A 20599-nucleotide genomic window follows, 5' to 3' on the forward strand; every position below is an offset into this window, starting at 1 on the left:
TAGACAATAAAGTCTCAACTGGCCAAGGTTAGCCTTATTGTCCTTCGTTTGGGGGGGGGTTGTGTGAGAAAGTAGCCTCTTTCTAGCCTTGTTACCCCCACTTTTGGCCTGTTTGTGAGTGTATGTCAGGGTGTTTGTCACTGTTTTCACTGTCTCACTGGGATTCTGATAGCCAGGCCTCAGTGCTCATAGTGAAAACACTATGTTTTCAGTATGTTTATGTGTCACTGGGATCCTGCTGGTCAGGACCCCAGTGCTCATAGGTTTGTGGCCTATATGTATGTGTCACTGGGACCCTGTCACACAGGGCCCCAGTGCTCATAGGTGTGCATGTATATGTTCCCTGTGTGGTGCCTAACTGTCTCACTGAGGCTCTGCTAACCAGAACCTCAGTGGTTATGCTCTCTCATTACTTTTAAATTGTCACTAACAGGCTAGTGACCAATTTTACCAATTTACATTGGCTTACTGGAACACCCTTATAATTCCCTAGTATATGGTACTGAGGTACCCAGGGTATTGGGGTTCCAGGAGATCGCTATGGGCTGCAGCATTTCTTTTGCCACCCATAGGGAGCTCTGACAATTCTTACACAGGCCTGCCACTGCAGCCTGAGTGAAATAACGTCCACGTTATTTCACAGCCATTTTACACTGCACTTAAGTAACTTATAAGTCACCTATATGTCTAACCTTTACCTGGTAAAGGTTAGGTGCAAAGTTACTTAGTGTGAGGGCACCCTGGCACTAGCCAAGGTGCCCCCACATTGTTCAGAGCCAATTCCCTGAACTTTGTGAGTGCGGGGACACCATTACACGCGTGCACTACATATAGGTCACTACCTATATGTAGCTTCACAATGGTAACTCCGAATATGGCCATGTAACATGTCTATGATCATGGAATTGCCCCCTCTATGCCATCCTGGCATTGTTGGTACAATTCCATGATCCCAGTGGTCTGTAGCACAGACCCTGGTACTGCCAAACTGCCCTTCCTGGGGTTTCACTGCAGCTGCTGCTGCTGCCAACCCCTCAGACAGGCATCTGCCCTCCTGGGGTCCAGCCAGGCCTGGCCCAGGATGGCAGAACAAAGGACTTCCTCTGAGAGAGGGTGTGACACCCTCTCCCTTTGGAAAATGGTGTGAAGGCAGGGGAGGAGTAGCCTCCCCCAGCCTCTGGAAATGCTTTCTTGGGCACAGATGTGCCCAATTCTGCATAAGCCAGTCTACACCGGTTCAGGGACCCCTTAGCCCCTGCTCTGGCGCGAAACTGGACAAAGGAAAGGGGAGTGACCACTCCCCTGACCTGCACCTCCCCTGGGAGGTGTCCAGAGCTCCTCCAGTGTGCTCCAGACCTCTGCCATCTTGGAAACAGAGGTGCTGCTGGCACACTGGACTGCTCTGAGTGGCCAGTGCCACCAGGTGACGTCAGAGACTCCTGCTGATAGGCTCCTTCAGGTGTTAGTAGCCTATCCTCTCTCCTAGGTAGCCAAACCCTCTTTTCTGGCTATTTAGGGTCTCTGTCTCTGGGGAAACTTCAGATAACGAATGCATGAGCTCAGCCGAGTTCCTCTGCATCTCTCTCTTCACCTTCTGGTAAGGAATCGACTGCTGACCGCGCTGGAAGCCTGCAAACCTGCAACATAGTAGCAAAGACGACTACTGCAACTCTGTAACGCTGATCCTGCCGCCTTCTCGACTGTTTTCCTGCTTGTGCATGCTGTGGGGGTAGTCTGCCTCCTCTCTGCACCAGAAGCTCCGAAGAAATCTCCCGTGGGTCGACGGAATCTTCCCCCTGCAACCGCAGGCACCAAAAAGCTGCATTACCGGTCCCTTGGGTCTCCTCTCAGCACGACGAGCGAGGTCCCTCGAATCCAGCGACTTTGTCCAAGTGACCCCCACAGTCCAGTGACTCTTCAGCCCAAGTTTGGTGGAGGTAAGTCCTTGCCTCACCTCGCTGGGCTGCATTGCTGGGAACCGCGACTTTGCAGCTACTCCGGCCCCTGTGCACTTCCGGCGGAAATCCTTCGTGCACAGCCAAGCCTGGGTCCACGGCACTCTAACCTGCATTGCACGACTTTCTAAGTTGGTCTCCGGCGACGTGGGACTCCTTTGTGCAACTTCGGCGAGCACCGTTTCACGCATCCTCGTAGTGCCTGTTTCTGGCACTTCTCCGGGTGCTACCTGCTTCAGTGAGGGCTCTTTGTCTTGCTCGACGTCCCCTCTCTCTTCAGGTCCAATTTGCGACCTCCTGGTCCCTCCTGGGCCCCGGCAGCGTCCAAAAACGCCAAATGCACGATTTGCGACTAGCAAGGCTTGTTGGCGTCCTTCCGGCGGGAAAACACTTCTGCACGACTCTCCAAGGCGAGAGGGATCCGTCCACCAAAGGGGAAGTCTCTAGCCCTTTTCGTTCCTGCAGAAACCTCAGCTTCTTCTGTCCAGTCGAAGCTTCTTTGCACCCGCAGCTGGCATTTCCTGGGCATCTGCCCATCTCCGACTTGCTTGTGACTTTTGGACTTGGTCCCCTTGTTCCACAGGTACCCTAGATTGGAAATCCACAGTTGTTGCATTGCTGGTTTGTGTCTTTCCTGCATTATTCCTCTAACACGACTACTTTGTCCTTAGGGGAACTTTAGTGCACTTTGCACTCACTTTTCAGGGTCTTGGGGAGGGTTATTTTTCTAACTCTCACTATTTTCTAATAGTCCCAGCGACCCTCTACAAGGTCACATAGGTTTGGGGTCCATTCGTGGTTCGCATTCCACTTTTGGAGTATATGGTTTGTGTTGCCCCTATCCCTATGTTTCCCCATTGCATCCTATTGTAACTATACATTGTTTGCACTGTTTTCTAATACTATACTGCATATTTTTGCTATTGTGTATATATATCTTGTGTATATTTCCTATCCTCTCACTGAGGGTACACTCTAAGATACTTTGGCATATTGTCATAAAAATAAAGTACCTTTATTTTTAGTATAACTGTGTATTGTTTTCTTATGATATTGTGCATATGACACTAAGTGGTACTGTAGTAGCTTCACACGTCTCCTAGTTCAGCCTAAGCTGCTCTGCTAAGCTACCATTATCTATCAGCCTAAGCTGCTAGACACCCTATACACTAATAAGGGATAACTGGGCCTGGTGCAAGGTGCAAGTACCCCTTGGTACTCACTACAAGCCAGTCCAGCCTCCTACAATGGGCTCTCTACGTTGCTGAGGGCCCCCTCTGTCTCTTCTCCCAAGTGGCGACATCCTGGTCCTTCTTGGGCCCGAGCAGCACCCTTTTTCTTCAACCGAGAGTCTTGCAGCTAGCAAGGCTTGTTGGTGGTATTTTGCCAAGGAAACAACTCTGCATCCTTCAGCACTCAGTGGGGCATCTTCTGCACGAAGAAGAAGTTCCTAGCACCTTTTGTTGTTGCAGAACCTTCATTTTCTTCCATCCGGAGGTAGCCATTTTGCACCTTCATCTGGGGTTTAGTGGACTCCTGCCCCCTGGACACTTTCGCGACTCTTGGACTTGATCCCCTTCGTTTGCAGGTCCTCAGGCCCAGGAATCGTGCTTCAGTGCTTTGCAGTCTGTTGTGGTCTTTGCAAAATCCTCTATCACGACTTTAGTGTGTTTCTGTGGAAATAGTAGTACTTTGCTCCTACTTTCCAGGGTTTTTGGGTGGGGTATCTTGGACACCCTTAGTGTTTTCTTACACTCCCAGCGACCCTCTGCACACTACACTAGCCTAGGGGTCCGTTCGTGGTTCGCATTCCACTTTCTTAGTATATGGTTTGTGTTGCCCATAGGCCCATTGTATTCTACAGTGTTTGCAATACTTTCTGACTGTTTAACTTACCTGATTTTGGTTTGTGCGTATATTTTGTGTATTTTACTTACCTCCTAAGGGAGTATATCCTCTGAGATATTTTTGGCACATTGTCACTGAAATAAAGTACCTTTATTTTTAGTAACTCTGAGTATTGTCTTTCTTATGATATAGTAGTACCTATATGATATAAGTGATCTAGTAGGAGCTTTGCATGTCTCCTAGTTCAGCCTAAGCTGCTCTGCTATAGCTACCTCTATCAGCCTAAGCTGCTAGAACACTACTAAAAAGGGATTACTGGACCTGGCACAAGTTGTAAGTACCATTGGTAGCCACAATAAGCCAGGACAGCCTCCTACAGTGGGGCTGTCTCAAAGCTTGATTTCATCTACTGGGGTGAGGAAACCCTGGAGAATTGGGGAACTTGCCCATTGCCTTGCTGTTCAGTTCGATTGAGCTGGATACCTGTCCAGCCAATCCACTGCTACAGGGTAGCCCACGTAAGCTCCCTTCTAATCTGAAAGCCTTAGCAAACATTTTTCATTGTTGACAGATGCCTCCACATTGTCGGCACCCACTCAGCAGTTCTCTGGGGTTACCAAACATAGAGGCCAGAGTCTAAAAATTAGCCAGACGTGTTCACAATTTTCTGATGATGAGAGCACCTGCATGACTCGACCTGCTCATCACATATAACTGGATTTGATGATTATTCAGAACTGCTGTGTAGACCTCCAATATCTGTGGAAGCATAAAAGCTATGAAGATGGATGTTGCAGTTTTGTAATCCAGGTGCACGAAAGCAGCCAACAGAACACAACAGTAGCAGTCATGAAGAGGATAGGGCTTGATGTCCCTGTGGGCTAGTGAGAGTGACTTACACAGGAACCATAAATAGCTGGTAGAAGAGGAGATGGTGCATGCTCACCACCTACGTAAATAGCAAAACACCTGTGCAGCTTCATGACCATAAGCAAAGATATTGAGCTGCTTTGGTGACTGCACAGTTGGGCTGTAGGGATCTTGTGGTGCGGTTGCTTGAGGCAACCTCTAGACACATCTTAGTCTCCTGAAACTTGTGCAGGATTTCCTGTCTTTCAGAGGTTTGCTTCTCTCCACACTTGACTAGTTCAGTGCCCTTCCATGTTATCGGTCATAGCTGGAAGTTTTCATTTAAAGTCTAGGGCTTGTCACTAGCCTTATGGAGTGCTGCCACCAACACATGTTCTCTGGCTATGGCAAACCATCTGTTCTAAGACTGCTGTGGAGAGTTTCCTCAGACCCATGGTAAAGTACAAGTAACTGGCTCTGAAATGTCAATTTGTATTCAATTTTGGAGCCAAGACAGGAAACCTGGTTCATTGAAAGTGCTCATAAATTCAGCTCAAAATAGTTCAGAATGTTACTATATTTCTGGGTAATTGCATGATGGCTTTTGACCTTAGCATGTCGTCTTTTACAGGCAGGTAGTTGCAAGCTAAGCTAATCAGAAGTTGTCAAAGCTATTTTGTGACTTAAGTTAGATAGCTAAATCACTAGACTTTTTTTTTTTTTACATGACCACCTGCAGCATATAAAGGGTTGATTTCATTGGGCTAAGTGAAAAGATTTTCCTGCAATTGATGGGATGAGAATCGCTTCCCATTTTCACCTGGTAACTTCACTTTGCAAAGGAAAATCCCTGCAAAACAACATTCAGAGTGTCACACCCACCGCCATCAACAGGGAGTCTCCACAGAAATTTCCATCCATATACACGATGTCCCCGATGGACACCCACCACCCTTCATTATGCCTCCAAGCTAAACAGAAGTGAATATATATCTTTTTCTTGCTCACTCAGAAGGAAACCCTTTACATGACATCATTTTGAGGCAAATCTGTATGACTGTCAAATATAATTTGTTAAAAGGGGTAGCACCTGCCATGAGATTCCATGTAGTTGTGTTCACAAGATGCAAAACATATTGCAGGCCAGAAATATGCCCAGGGCAAGCTCATTCGAAGGCCCCCTGTCGCAGCAAAAATAGGTAACAAGTATTTAACATACCTTATTGTTTTGCAGGGCTCGCTACCTGTGGAAATAGCTGTTTCCAGAAGCTCAAAACTGAGTATGTGCATTTTAAAACCTAACTGTGATGCACTGAATAAAACAAATAGGAATTCTTATTACAAACCTTGTGTACATTGTATTTGATACAAAAATATTTTTTGCTGGGATATAGAATAACATTTTGAATAGGATCTATTAAAATACAGTGTTTCAATCCCTCCTTTCCACTGTGTCTCAAGCATAGAGAAATCAATAAACGCCAAAGCATATGCTACGTAACTTAACTTTGTTAGACCTGTCAGCTCTTGGCATGGTTTCCCCTGTCTTTTGGCTTCTGGCCTCCTGTTATTGACCCTGGGCACTTCACTAGTGCTGACCAGTGCTAAAGAACAAGTGCTCTCTGTCTAAATTGTATTGGTGAAAGGTTTATCCATGATTGGCATATTTGAGTTACTAGTGAGTCCCTAGTTTAGTGCACCATTTGTGCAGAGGGCCTGTAAATCAAATGCTACTAGTGGGCTTGCAGCACTGATTGTGCCACCCTCACAAGTAGCCCTGTAAACATTTCTCAGACCTGCCACTGCAGTGTATGTGTGGGCAGTTTTAAAGTGCCATTTCGACCTGGCAAGCACACCGACTTGCTAGTCCCAAACGTCCCTTTTACTACACGTAAGTCACTCCTAAAGTAGGCCCAAGGCAGCCCCATGGACAGAGTGCAGTGTATTTAAAAGGTAGGACATGTACTTGTGTGTTTTACATGTCTTGATAGGGAAATACTGCTAAATTCAGTTTTCACTATTGCAAGGCCTATCTTGTAAGTGTAGTTTCCCTATCTTGTAAGTGTAGTTTCCCTTTGGGAGCAAATACCGATTAGGAGTGTGGGGTCTCTGAACTCACAATTTAGAAATACATCTTTTGGTGAATTTGTTTTTAAATTGTAAGTTGGAAAATGCACACGTTTAGAAAGTAGTCATTTTCTTGCTTAACCATTCTGTGCTTCTGCCTGTCTGTGGAATACGCGTCTGGGCCAGGATTACTGTTGGGCTGTTTGTGTATTCACTCTAGACAGTCACACAAAGGTAGCTGCGGTGTGCCCTGCATATCCTGGTGGGTCTTCCTGAGCTAGTGTTGTGGGAGGAGCTGACACTTGCACCTGAATAGGGCTGTGACTGTCCTTACCCAAAGCAGTCTCCAGTTCCCTGGAGTGTGTCTGGGGCCAGGGCAGGATAGGCAGGGTCTTGTGCACTGCAAAGACTTTTCTTTGAAGTTTGCCTACTTCAAAGACAGAACTGGGTATAAGTACTGGACTTCTGACCCCATTGGGTTAGAACACTTCTGGACTGAGGGCATTCTGCCAGGGAGAAGAGCTGGATACTGTAGGAGGGACTGCCACTCTGCCTGTTGACCTGCTGTGCTTGCCTGTTACTTGCTGCTTCTTACTGGGAGTGAAAGGACTAGAGGTTGCTTTCTACACCCTCCTTTCCAAGGTTCTCAAAGGGCTTGAGTTGAGTTGGTTCCTGTTAAGGAGTTTCAGGGACATCTAAGACTTCATCTGCCAGACCTGGGCTCCTCTGCTGAAGGGCCCTGTCATGGCAACTGGTGCCAAATCCAGTCTGGGCCCATGAGGGAGGTTTTTGGAGCTACAAGGAGAAAATCCACGCATCAACTCGGTGTCATTCTGAATCGACACATCGCTCCAGGAATTTGATGCATTGCTGCTGCTTGCACCTGAGCATGGGGCCCGCCTGATGCAACGGCCACAGTTTTCCACGCAGACCCCAGCTTTCCATCACAGGTTAGAAGAACCACCGCTGCACTACTGAAGTCTGTGATGCACCGCCCAGACTCCAACGCAGCGCCTGCTCAATCGCTGCAAGATTGCCGCATCGCGGCATGACTTCCGGCACATCATCCCTGGTCGCCATTTACTTCGACACTGCAGTGCAGTAAGGAACCAGCGCTTTTTACCGCAAACAACCTATCACCTCCCCTGTGGCAGTAAGGAATCAACGCATCACCTCTGCTGCCTAGTAGTAAGGAACAGACACATCACCTTCCATGCAACAGTAAGGAACTGACGCAGCGATGCATCACTTCCCCTCCGGCCCGCATTGTCCTTGTTTTTGACACATCCCCGGTGTAGGAGGCTGGCCTGGCTTGTAGTGGGTACCAGAGGTACTTACACCATATGCCAGGTCCAGTTATCCCTTATTAGTGTAGAAGATGTGTTTCTAGTAGCTTAGGCTGATAGAAGGTAGCTATGGCAAAGCAGCTTAGGCTGAACTAGGAGACATGTAAAGCTCCTACTATACCACTGGTGTCATATGCACAATATCATCAGAAAACACAATACACAGATATACTAAAAATAAAGGTACTTTATTTTTATGACAATATGCCAAAAGTATCTCAGTGAGTACCCTCAGTATGAGGATAAGTTATATACACAAGATATATGTACACAAACCAAAATTATGCAGATTATAGCAAGAAAAGTAATGCAAGCAGTGTAAAGTTACAATAGATTGCAATAGGAGCACATAGGTATAGGGGCAACACAAACCATATACTCCAAAAGTGGAATGCGAACCACGAATGGACCCCAAACCTATGTGAGCTTGTAGAGGGTCGCTGGGACTGTAAGAAAACAGTGAGGGTTAGAAAAATAGCCCCCCCCTAGACCCTGAAAGGTAGGTGTAAAGTGCACCTACTACCCCCAGAGAGCACAGAAGTCGTGATAGGGGGATTCTGCAGGAAGAACAAACACCAGCAATGCAACAACAGTGGATTTCCGGACCTGAATACCTGTATGACAAGGGGACCAAGTCCAAGAGTCGCGACAATGTCGAGAGTGGGCAGGAGCCCAGGCAATGCCAGCTGAGGGTGCAAGGAAGCTGCCACCGGGTGGAAGAAGCTTGGTGTTCTGCAAGAACGAAGAGGACTAGGAACTTCCCCTTTGGAGGATGGATGTCCCACGTGGTGGAGAAGTTTGCAGAGGTGTTTCCACGCAGAAAGACCGCAAACAAGCCTTGCTAGCTGCAAGGGTCGCGGTTAGGGTTTTTGGATGCTGCTGTGGCCCAGGAGGGACCAGGATGTCGCCACTTGGGTGAGGAGACAGAGGGGGCGCCCAGCAAGCCAGGGAGCCCTCACAAAAGCAGGCAGCACCCGCAGAAGTACCTGAACAGGCACTTAGAAGAAAAGTGAACCGGAGTCCACCCGAAGTCACAAAAGGGAGTCCCACGACGCCGGAGGACAACTCAGAAGGTTGTGCACTACAGGTTAGAGTGTCAGGGACCCAGGCTTGGCTGTACACGAAGGAAATCCTGGAAGAGTGCACAGGAGCCGGAGCAGCTGCAAATCACGCGGTACCCAGCAATGCAGTCTAGCGTGGGGAGGCAAGGACTTACCTCCACCAAGCTTGGACTGAAGAGTCACTGGACTGTGGGAGTCACTTGGACAGAGTTGCTGAGTTCCAGGGACCACGCTCGTCGTGCTGAGAGGGGACCCAGAGGACCGGTGATGCAGTCTTTTGTTGCCTGCGGTTGCAGGGGGAAGATTCCGTCGACCCACTGGAGATTTCTTCTGAGCTCCTGGTGCAGAGAGGAGGCAGGCTACCCCCAGAGCATGCACCACCTGGAAACAGTCGAGAAAGCCGGCAGGATGAAGCGATACAAGTTGCTAGTAGTTGTCTTGCTACTTTGTTGGGGATTTGCAGGCATCCTGAGCAGTCAGCGGTCGATCCTTTGGCAGAAGGTGAAGAGGGAGATGCAGAGGAACTCTGATGAGCTCTTGCATTCGTTATCTGGTGAGATCCCCAAAGCAGAGACCAAGAGAGGTAAGAGCCTATCAGAAGGAGCCTCTGACGTCACCTGCTGGCACTGGCCACTCAGAGCAGTCCAGTGTGCCACAAACACCTCTGTTTCCAAGATGGCAGAGGTCTGGGACACACTGGAGGAGCTCTGGGCACCTCCCCTGGGAGGAGCAGATCAGGGGAGTGGTCACTCCCCTTTCCTTTGTCCAGTTTCGCGCCAGAGCAGGGCTGGGGGATCCCTGAACCGGTGTAGACTGGCTTATGCAGAGATGGACACCATCTGTGCCCATCAAAGCATTTCCAGAGGCTGGGGGAGTCTACTCCTCCCCAGCCTTCACACCTATTTCCAAAGGGAGAGGGTGTTACACCCTCTCTCAGAGGAAGTCCTTTGTTCTGCCTTCCTAGGCCAGGGCTGCCTGGACCCCAGGGGGCAGAAGCCTGTCTGAGGGGTAGGTAGCAGCAGCAGCTGCAGTGCAAATCCTGAAAAGGCAGTTTGGCAGTACCCGGGTTCTGTGCTAGAGACCCGGGGGATCATGGCAATGGCGTTGGGGAGACAATTCCATGATCTTAGACATGTTACATGGCCATGTTCGGAGTTACCATTGTGACGCTGTACATAGGTAGTGACCTATGTACAGTGCACACGTGTAATGGTGTCCCCGCACTCACAAAGTCCGGGGGATTTGCCCTGAACGATGTGGGGGCACCTTGGCTAGTGCCAGGGTGCCCACACACTGAGTAACTTTGCACCCAACCTTCACCAGGTGAAGGTTAGACATATAGGTGACTTATAAGTTACTTAAGTGCAGTGGTAAATGGCTGTGAAATAACGTGGACGTTATTTCACTCAGGCTGCACTGGCAGGCCTGTGTAAGAATTGTCAGAGCTCCCTATGGGTGGCAAAAGAAATGCTGCAGCCCATAGGGATCTCCTGGAACCCCAATACCCTGGGTACCTCAGTACCATATACTAGGGAATTATATGGGTGTACCAGTATGCCAATGTGAATTGGTAAATTTAGTCACTAGCCTGTTAGTGACAAATTTGGAAAGCAGAGAGAGCATAACCACTGAGGTTCTGGTTAGCAGAGCCTCAGTGAGACAGTTAGGCATCACACAGAGAACACATACATATAGGCCACAAACTTATGAGCACTTGGGGTCCTGGCTAGCAGGGTCCCAGTGACACATAACAAACATACTGACAACATAGGGTTTTCACTATAAGCACTGGGCCCTGGCTAGCAGGATTCCAGTGAGACAGTGAAAACACCCTGACATATACTCACAAACAGGCCAAAAGTGGGGGTAACAAGGCTAGAAAGAGGCTACTTTCTCACACCCAGTACTCTGCCTCAGTCAATCGATTCATTGTTTTCAAAGTACTACAATTGCATTTAATCTTTTAAGAGTGATATCTTTGCCTGTGTATGTTGGATTTTTGTTGTTTTAGTCTTGTTTTACTCAGATAAATATTAGCTATTTTCTAAACTGGTGTGGTGTACTTTTGTGGTGTTTTCAGTGTGTGTGTGTGTGTGTGTGTGTGTGTGTGTGTGTGTGTGTGTGTGTGTGTGTGTGTGTGTGTGTGTGTGTGTGTGTGTGTGTGTGTGTGTGCACAAATACCTTACACATTGCCTCTGAGATAAGCCTGACTGCCTGAGCCAAGTTTCCAAGGAGGTGAGCAGGGGTTATCTTAGCTGTGTGTTTCCCTTACCCTGACTAGAGTGAGGATCCCTACTTGGACGAGGTGCAAACCACTGCCAACTAGAGACCCCATTTCTATCAAATTTTAATTACATCATATGCTGCATAATTTGAATTTCAGTTTTGTCAAGCCTTTAAAAAGCATTTGCTGCGCCATTCCACTTAATTCAAGTGTTACCTGCATTTGGTGTAAGATATCAAATAGTGCTCTTAACTGTTGGTAGTTGATTAAGACACACTATATAGTGAAATATGGAATGTGCATTTCAATGTATAAGTGGGAAATGTAGTAAGGTACCTATGTAGTGTGTCCTGGAATGAAGAATTAGCAGAAAGTTTAAGAACAGGAATAATTTTCAGATCTATAGGGTTAGATTTGGCAGGTGATTTATTGAATTAAAGTTGCAAGCTGGCAGCAGTTTGTATCTTGAACTATAAAATGATGTGTTGCCTTATAGGTTAATGTAAAGAATTATGTGCCCAATGACATGCCCAGCCTGTGAAGCTATTTTTTTCTCTTCATGAGTTAGTCCTTTTGCATTTTTGTGTTTTGTCGGGTGTCTATTGTGGAATGTTCTTTAGGTTAAAATAACCAGTATTTTCTTCACAAGGGATCCTGTCTGACCATGGATGAAGTGGAGTCCCGCTTCACTCACCTCCTTCAGCCTATCCGTGATCTGACCAAGAACTGGGAGGTTGATGTGGCAGCCCAGCTGGGAGAGTATCTGGAGGAGGTAAGGTTAAGGCAATTTGTAAAGTCATTCATTTGATGTATTTTTTGTGTATGTAAACTGAATGAAGTCCGAGATGCCGTTAACTAAGTTACTATTAAATTATTTATGCACATTTGTTAAAAGAAAGTTTAGTTTTTCTGGATTATGATCTCAACATTTCCGTTTATGAAGTCATGTTGGTTCTATGTGCCACAGGTGCTGCATCCTACAATACAGAATATGCTCCAGAAGAAATTATTTACTAAGCATAGTTAAAGAAATTTGATGAGTAGGTGTCAAACTAATCGGACCCATTGGAATAGACCACATAAGTAAATAACCAAAGAAATGTGCCAAGTCAATGTAAGGAAAGACCTCTTTTTTGCATGTTCACCCCCACATTTATGAAGTGATGCTGATCGACTCTGAGTGCCACTGAGTTCTGGCTAGAAGGCCTCAGTGCAGTGTTCTAACCCTATGCAATTTGAAATGTCGAATGAACTGTGCCAAATTGGCAAGGACTGACTTACTTATAAGTCTGTGGTATATGATATCCAAGGCATGTCAGCCAGTCCACTCAGGGCTGCAGCACTGTTTGTGCCACCCTATATGCGACTAAGTACAAAATGGCTCCCAGCCTGCCACAGCAGACTGGAAGGACATTGTTTTCACTGCCCTCTCGACTTTGGTTTGAATGGCAACGGCAAAGCCACCATTTCCTATAACAATATATACAAGCCCCCCCCATAAGGAAGGCCTATAGAGCCCTAAGGCAGGGAGGTGTGTATTGTTTAGTAGGACATATGTTTTTCATATGTCTTAACAGCAACCCTTCCAAATTGCTGTTTTGCTGTGGATAAGTTAGTAGCTTCATTGGCTAACACAGAGTTACTGATTGGCACCCCAACCTGGCTAACTTCGGAATGGGACTACCTAATTGGGTTATGTAAGGTATCAAATTAATCTTGACATTAAACCTGACCCGATGCCTACATCCATTTACATAGCACAGCTAAAGTTTAGCAAATTTTAGAAAGTTGCCCTTCTGTACTCAGCTAGCATAGTGGCCTCACAAAGGCCCTGGCACACCAACCGCTTCTTGCCTGTCTGGGGAGACAAGTAAACGACTCCCAGGCTAAGGAACAAAGCCAGTTGCCGCAGAGTGAGGTGTTAACTCCTCTCCTAGGCTGGGCACTCAGGGTGTTAGCCCAGAAGGTGAGCTTCAAATGGGGAGCTACCTTTGTGAGTGAAGTAGTGATAACACCCCTGAACAGGAATCCTTTTGTTCCTGCAGATAAAGTGGAGACAGGGCCAGACAGGGAAAGCCCATCTCCAAACCATTTTTTTTCTGTGGGCCTGTAGCCCTCTGAACACCACACCTCTAGAGTGGGATGTCGAGGTCCTGGCAACTGAAGAAGGGCCGTGTCATCATGAAAGGGTCAAGAATGTTGCACTCTGGGATAGCCACGTGCTCCACGTCATACGAAACATGTTACTAGTTAGGAGGAGACTCAGTATTCCATTGGCTAGAGACTGCATGGTCCTCTCAGGGTGCTTTCCAGGAATAAATATGGCACCCTTCCCTTGAGATCAATCTGGATTTGTTGAGAGGACTAAAGAAGGACTGCCGAGCTGCCCTTGTAATCTCACAAAGAGAGACTTAAACCGTCGGAAGGACTACACCTACTGCACTTTGGGCTAGTGAAGTTTGGACTGTGCCTGTGGCTCCTGGCTTGGGGAAAAGTTGGTTCCTGGCCCTAGATAAAAGCAGTGTCTCCAAGGATCAGTTGGCAGATCTCCTGGAGCCAGCCCCAGGGACATGAGCTGAAGAAGCCCAAACCGACAAGTTGGTAGCCACTGCCAAAATGTTGCCACTACGAGTCGCCGGGTGCTCAAAAGGGCAATTCTGAGATAGCAAAAAAATTCACCTGAGTCTGCCCGGCTGAGGAGTGCTGCCCAGGACCAGATTTGTCACACCCAAGGTACATTAGCCTCTACTTAAGCATTTCGCCCCAACCATGGTGCAAGGAGATGAGTAGCCCAGAATCAGCTGGTCTGCTACTGCAAAGTAGAGGACTTCCAGGGACCCTGATCTCTGCGGCTTTAAGTCACCCACTTCACCTGTGGACTGCGGAACAACCACAAACAAACCCCTGGCGACCACACTACAAATTGAGCATCTTTTGCCTGTATCGTCAGCATCAAGACCACTCCATTGGTATCTGTGGCAGTCGTCCTGTAAAGTTTTGAACTTGCCTTTAAAACTCTCTGGTGGCCAGGTAACCGTCCAGAGTGTCCACCCTCTAGAACTCTGTGCAATCCGAATTGGTCACCCAACGTGACCCCGAGTAGTACAACTAACTTTTCCAAACTTTTCAAAAGTTTACAAACTTTTTGTTGACCAGTGTTTTGTTAATCAAAAATTCATAACAACGTAATCTATTTTAATAAATTGGCATCTGATTTCTTTTGTGTTGTGTGTCTTTCTTATTTTGTTGTTTTCTTCTTTTAAATATTACCAGTACTGAGGTACCAAAGAATATGGCTCACTACTGCAGCAACAGTGGCCAAACGCAATATACCCACTAAACCCCCGCCCTGTGTGGCGGACTGGAAGAAAGACCTTGATTGGTGTCAGGGACGGAAACATTGGCCTACCAAAGGAGGGGCTGCCCCAGTAAATGGGATAAGATAAGGGGAGGCCGGGGTGTGTGAATAGGGGTGATGTGTGACTGGCAGGTTTTGAGAGAAAAAGGGGACGATCCAGTATTACCACTATTACTAAAGGGATGATTGTGGGTCCAATGTGGTGTACAATGGGTTAGGTGCTCCTAGTGTGTACCTGAGAATTTGTGCTTTGCATATTGCCGACTGTCTATTCTAAGCAATGATTGTTATTTGTTGCTTAATAAAAAGATTTATATTAAAAAAGATTAAGTAAATAAGCCTGACTGAACCCAAGATGGTATTTGAGAGTGGCCCCACAGACATGTCATAAAGTACACCCAAATCCTCACAGGCACATTCGGTATATACCTATATACAATCTATAACCTTTATTCAAATACACATTTTATACTAAATAAATATAAATGGCAGTTTGAGCATGAAGGTTCAGTTTTATAACCCACACTGAAGAATGCCACACAGTGATCGTGGCCAACCTAACAAAAATGCATAAAACAGTGTAGTTCCTTTGCCTAGGAAAGTGTTTAAGTATGCTCTAATTTTAAATGAAGGTAGCACTTAAAATTGCTCCCAGAGCAATGTAGAATAGACTGTATATTTTGGTCTCATTGGCTATCAATACCTGTTATATCGGTTTTCACTTATAATAGATAAAATATTGAAAAAACCCACATGTCTAAGAAAGAATCACACAAGTAAAAATCAATGAATGATGTAACAATATTAGCCCTGTTAGATGAACCAATCGCCAGTAGTGAACCAATTCAAATGTTCGATTCACCTATATTCCAGAAACACGTAAAAAATTACATGAAATGCTGGTGGCCAAAATTCAGAGCTAACAAATAAACAAAAGACAAGTCTCTGCATAATGTTGTCCCTTCGAGAAATCCTGCCAGTGCCCTGAGACAATGCTTACCGGTCGGCAAACAACAACTTCAAAAGTATACTCAGAAGGAGAAATTTTCAGGGCAGTCAACAAAGAAAAGTATGGGGTTCACCAATGATATGGAGCTACAGTCACGAGAAATTATCAGTGGGTTCCTAGACCTCGCTGGGTGTCGAAAAAGGGCGGTGTGGGTGCTGTGAGGGGAGGGGGGATTTCCTTTACGGGCTAGGTGGTCTCACACACTATATAGTGTTATGCTTCATCATTTGACCACCTACCCCCACCCAGGTAGGACAGTGCCACCTAGGGGGACTCAACCTCACCGTTAAAAGAACGGGAGGGAGTGCGTAAATATATTTTTATCTGGAGATAGTGGGATCCAGCTAAGCTAAGGGAATATCAAAACACCTAGGCAGTAATTTGAACAAATGAAAGGGCCTACCTGAGGCAAGGAACTACCTCACGGAGGCCCCAATATCTAAGGCTACTGGCCTCAGATTCCAGGAGGGGGAGTGTAGGAAGTTGGCTCTGTATGTGCTATTTCAAAGTAAGGAATAGCATGCACAGAGTCCAAGGGTTCCCCTTAGAGGTAAGATAGTGGCAAAAAGAGATAATACTAATGCTCTATTTTGTGGTAGTGTGGTCGAGCAGTAGGCTTATCAAAGGAATAGTGTTAAGCATTTGTTGTACATACACACAGGCAATAAATGAGGAACACACACTCAGAGACAAATCCAGCCAATAGGTTTTGTTATAGAAAAATATCTTTTCTTAGTTTATTTTAACAACCACAGGTTCAAATTTTTATGTAATATCTCATTTGAAAGGTATTGCAGGTAAGTACTTTAGGAACTTTGAAACATTTCATTAGCATGTATACTTTTCACATAAAACACAATAAGCTGTTTTAAAAGTGGACACAGTGCAATTTTCACAGTTCCTGGGGGAGGTAAAGTAATGTTAGTTTTAACAGGTAAGTAAGTCACTTACAGGTTTCAGTTTTTGGTCCAAGGTAGCCCACCGTTGGGGGTTCAGAGCAACCCCAAAGTTACCACACCCGCAGCTCAGGGCCGGTCAGGTGCAGAGGTCAAAGAGGTGCCCAAAACGCATAGGCTTCAATGGAGAGAAGGGGGTGCCCCGGTTCCAGTCTGCCAACAGGTAAGTACCCGCGTCTTCGGAGGGCAGACCAGGGGGGTTTTGTAGGGCACTGGGGGGGACACAGGTCAGCACAAAAAGTACACCCTCAGCAGCGCGGGGGCGGCCGGGTGCAGTGTGCAAACACACGTCAGGTTTGTAATGGTTTTCAATGAGAGATCAAGGGATCTCTTCAGCGTTGCAGGCAGGCAAGGGGGGGCTCCTCGGGGTAGCCACCACCTGGGCAAGGGAGAGGGCCTCCTGGGGGTCACTCCTGCACAGGAGTTCCGTTTCTTTAGGTGCTGCGGGTGCAGAGTCTTTTCCAGCCGTCGGGAAATGGAGGTCAGGCAGTCGCGGTCAGGGGGAGCCTCGGGATTCCCTCTGCAGGCGTCGCTGTGGGGGCTCAGGGGGGACAACTTTGGTTACTCACAGTCGTAGAGTCGCCGGAGGGTCCTCCCTGAAGCGTTGTTTCTCCACCAGTCGAGTCGGGGTCGCCGGGTGCAATGTTGCAAGTCTCACGCTTCTTGCGGGGAGTTGCAGGGGTCTTTAAATCTGCTACTTGAAACAAAGTTGCAGTTCTTTTGGAGCAGGGCCGCTGTCCTCAGGAGTTTCTTGTCTTTCTCGAAGTCGGGCAGTCCTCAGAGGATTCAGAGGTCGCTGGTCCCTTGGAAAGCGTCGCTGGAGCAGGTTTCTTTTGGAAGGCAGGAGACAGGCCGGTAGGACTGTGGCCAAAGCAGTTGGTGTCTTCTGTTCTTCCTCTGCAGGGGTTTTTCAGCTCAGCAGTCTTCTTCTTCAGATAAGTTGCAGGAATCTAAATTCTTAGGTTCAGGGGAGCCCTTAAATACTGAATTTAAGGGCGTGTTTAGGTCTGGGGGGTTAGTAGCCAATGGCTACTAGCCCTGAGGGTGAGTACACCCTCTTTGTGCCTCCTCCCAAGGGGAGGGGGTCACATCCCTAATCCTATTGGGGGAATCCTCCATCTGCAAGATGGAGGATTTCTAAAAGTTAGAGTCACTTCAGCTCAGGACACCTTAGGGGCTGTCCTGACTGGCCAGTGACTCCTCCTTGTTGTTTTCTTTGTTTCATCCGGCCTTGCCGCCAAAAGTGGGGGCCGTGGCCGGAGGGGGCGGGCAACTCCACTAGCTGGAGTGTCCTGCGGTGCTGTGACAAAGGGGTGAGCCTTTGAGGCTCACCGCCAGGTGTTACAGCTCCTGCCTGGGGGAGGTGTTAGCATCTCCACCCAGTGCAGGCTTTGTTACTGGCCTCAGAGTGACAAAGGCACTCTCCCCATGGGGCCAGCAACATGTCTCTAGTGTGGCAGGCTGCTGGAACCAGTCAGCCTACACAGATAGTCGGTTAAGTTTCAGGGGGCACCTCTAAGGTGCCCTCTGTGGTGTATTTCACAATAAAATGTACACTGGCATCAGTGTGCATTTATTGTGCTGAGAAGTTTGATACCAAACTTCCCAGTTTTCAGTGTAGCCATTATGGTGCTGTGGAGTTCGTGTAAAACAGACTCCCAGACCATATACTCTTATGGCTACCCTGCACTTACAATGTCTAAGGTATTGCTTAGACACTGTAGGGGCAGTGCTCATGCACTGGTGCCCTCACCTATGGTATAGTGCACCCTGCCTTAGGGCTGTAAGGCCTACTAGTGGGGTGACTTATCTATACCTGCATAGGCAGTGAGAGGCTGGCATGGCACCCTGAGGGGAGTGCCATGTCGACTTACTCGTTTTGTTCTCACCAGCACACACAAGCTGGCAAGCAGTGTGTCTCTGCTGAGTGAGAGGTCTCCAGGGTGGCATAAGACATGCTGCAGCCCTTAGAGACCTTCCTTGGCATCAGGGCCCTTGGTACCAGGGGTACCACTTACAAGGGACTTATCTGGATGCCAGGGTGTGCCAATTGTGGAATCAAAAAGTACAGGTTATGGAAAGAACACTGGTGCTGGTGCCTGGTTAGCAGGCCTCAGCACACTTTCAATTCAAAACATAGCATCAGCAAAGGCAAAAAGTCCGGGGGTAACCATGCCAAGGAGGCATTTCCTTACAGGGAGTGTCCCCTAATAGTCACACTTACGTCAAAGGAGGCGCTCGCTGTGCGCCTAAACCGACCCCTCGCTGGACCAGCCTCCTTTGACGTAAGTGTGACTGTAAGGGGATACTCCCCCTCATGGAATCTGAGGCCAGTAGCCAAACGTGACTTTCAATGACACTTGTAATCAATGTTATTAAATTTGCTCTTTGTTGTTTATCTCTTGATTACCCATGCATTAACACATCAGGGTCATTTGACCAGCTGAGTTCTTTTGATGCTTGACTTGACCTCTTAATACCTTCGACTAAATTAAATGTTTTTCTTAGAGAAGGGTTTCTGCAACATAGTAAACTCTCCTGAATTTTCCCATTGTAGCAAAAATTCATAATTTGGTCTCAAATATATTTAACCCATTGAATTCACAACTACCAGCTAGCACCTTCAAGGCTGCAACACACTCCTCAATTAAATTGCGTGCGAGTTGCCTTCTTGTGAAAACCCTGTGACATTCCAGGAAAATGCTATGGTTTTTTGGAGAGTTGGTTTTCAAGGCATTGAGTGGCTTCTGTACATTTGTTTGACCTATCAATATGACTTTACTCTGGAACAAGCTCAGATTGGCTGTCAATGAGTTCTGTCCTTAATTGCCTAAGCAATTATAAACTAAAGCAAACATATTTTTTGCAGTGAATGTTTCTTTTTTCACTGCAACGAAAATAGTTTTCAGAGGCAGTTTCACAGGGCACTGAAGAAAAGGTTAGAGGAAATTCACACCATGCATGATCTTTGTCAGTATTTGTTTTTTTCAATAAATTAATATTCTCCTCAACAATTTCTGTTTTTCCCAAAGTATGGAAAAAAATATCTTTAATATTCTAAAGGAAATTTGTGCAGAAATTCCAAATCTTATTAACTTTGCCTTAAATTTTCTTTTATGGTACACTGTCTTTTTTTTTTTTTAAATGCACACTTGTAAATTGCACTCCTTCGCATGAGCACTGGTAACTTGGATGCGCCACATCGCGTAATTCTTAAGTGCATCAAAAGCAAGTGTGCATTATTGGCAGACAGTTTGGTGCACCAGTGGGGATTAAAGTTTACCAGCAACCAAATTTAGAGGAGAGCGCACAGGCACTGCGGTCCTGGTTAGCAGGATCCCAGCGCACAACAGTCTAAACACACTGACACCAGGCAAAAAGTAGGGGTAAATATGTCCAGAAAGATGCTACTTTCTTACAGCCCACACAAGCAAAGTCATGTTGGATCCGAAGTAAAATAAAGGGGGAAAAGTGTGGACGCCTTTATGCCCGCCGCCCCCCCCCCCCCCCCCCCCATTACACACACCCCTCCCCAAGACCCAGAGTATGAGTAGCACCAAGTGTACCGCCCCTCAATTTAATACGGGAGGGGACCCTATCCCCTAGGGCAGATAATTAAATAAGGGGGTAAAACTCCTCTCCCCTATCCACCCTGAGGCCCCATGGGCCACATCTTCCAGGGCCAAAATTATTAAAAGGGGGAAGGCACGGCTCCCTTCCCAGAGCCTCGGCACGCACCCCATCCCCTGGGGCCAAAATTCAAATTAAGGGGAAGAGGCATGCAGCCATCTCTCTGAGTCTTTCCCCAAAGAGGCTGGCTCAATTGTTGTGTCCCTGGGAGTCCACCACCAGTACACTGTTTTCGTGCCCATGAGACTTAACTGAAACATAAACAAGGGTCCTCCTCCTCCTTCATTCATGGCAGC

The 20599-nt window shown here is 47.1% G+C and overlaps 1 protein-coding gene across 1 annotated transcript in view; it reads left to right on the forward strand.

The window, feature by feature from the left end:
• Positions 1 to 20599, forward strand: part of NCAPH2 (non-SMC condensin II complex subunit H2) — a 177826-nt gene that overhangs the window by 15996 nt on the left and 141231 nt on the right. Inside the window, exon 2 of the mRNA XM_069229446.1 lies at positions 12000 to 12122. Coding sequence (XP_069085547.1) covers positions 12015 to 12122 — 108 coding nt within the window. The 5' untranslated portion in view covers positions 12000 to 12014. The remainder of the gene's footprint in view (positions 1 to 11999; positions 12123 to 20599) is intronic.

The sequence above is a fragment of the Pleurodeles waltl genome, chromosome 4_1 (assembly GCF_031143425.1).
Source record: "Pleurodeles waltl isolate 20211129_DDA chromosome 4_1, aPleWal1.hap1.20221129, whole genome shotgun sequence".
Taxonomy (NCBI): domain Eukaryota; kingdom Metazoa; phylum Chordata; class Amphibia; order Caudata; family Salamandridae; genus Pleurodeles; species Pleurodeles waltl.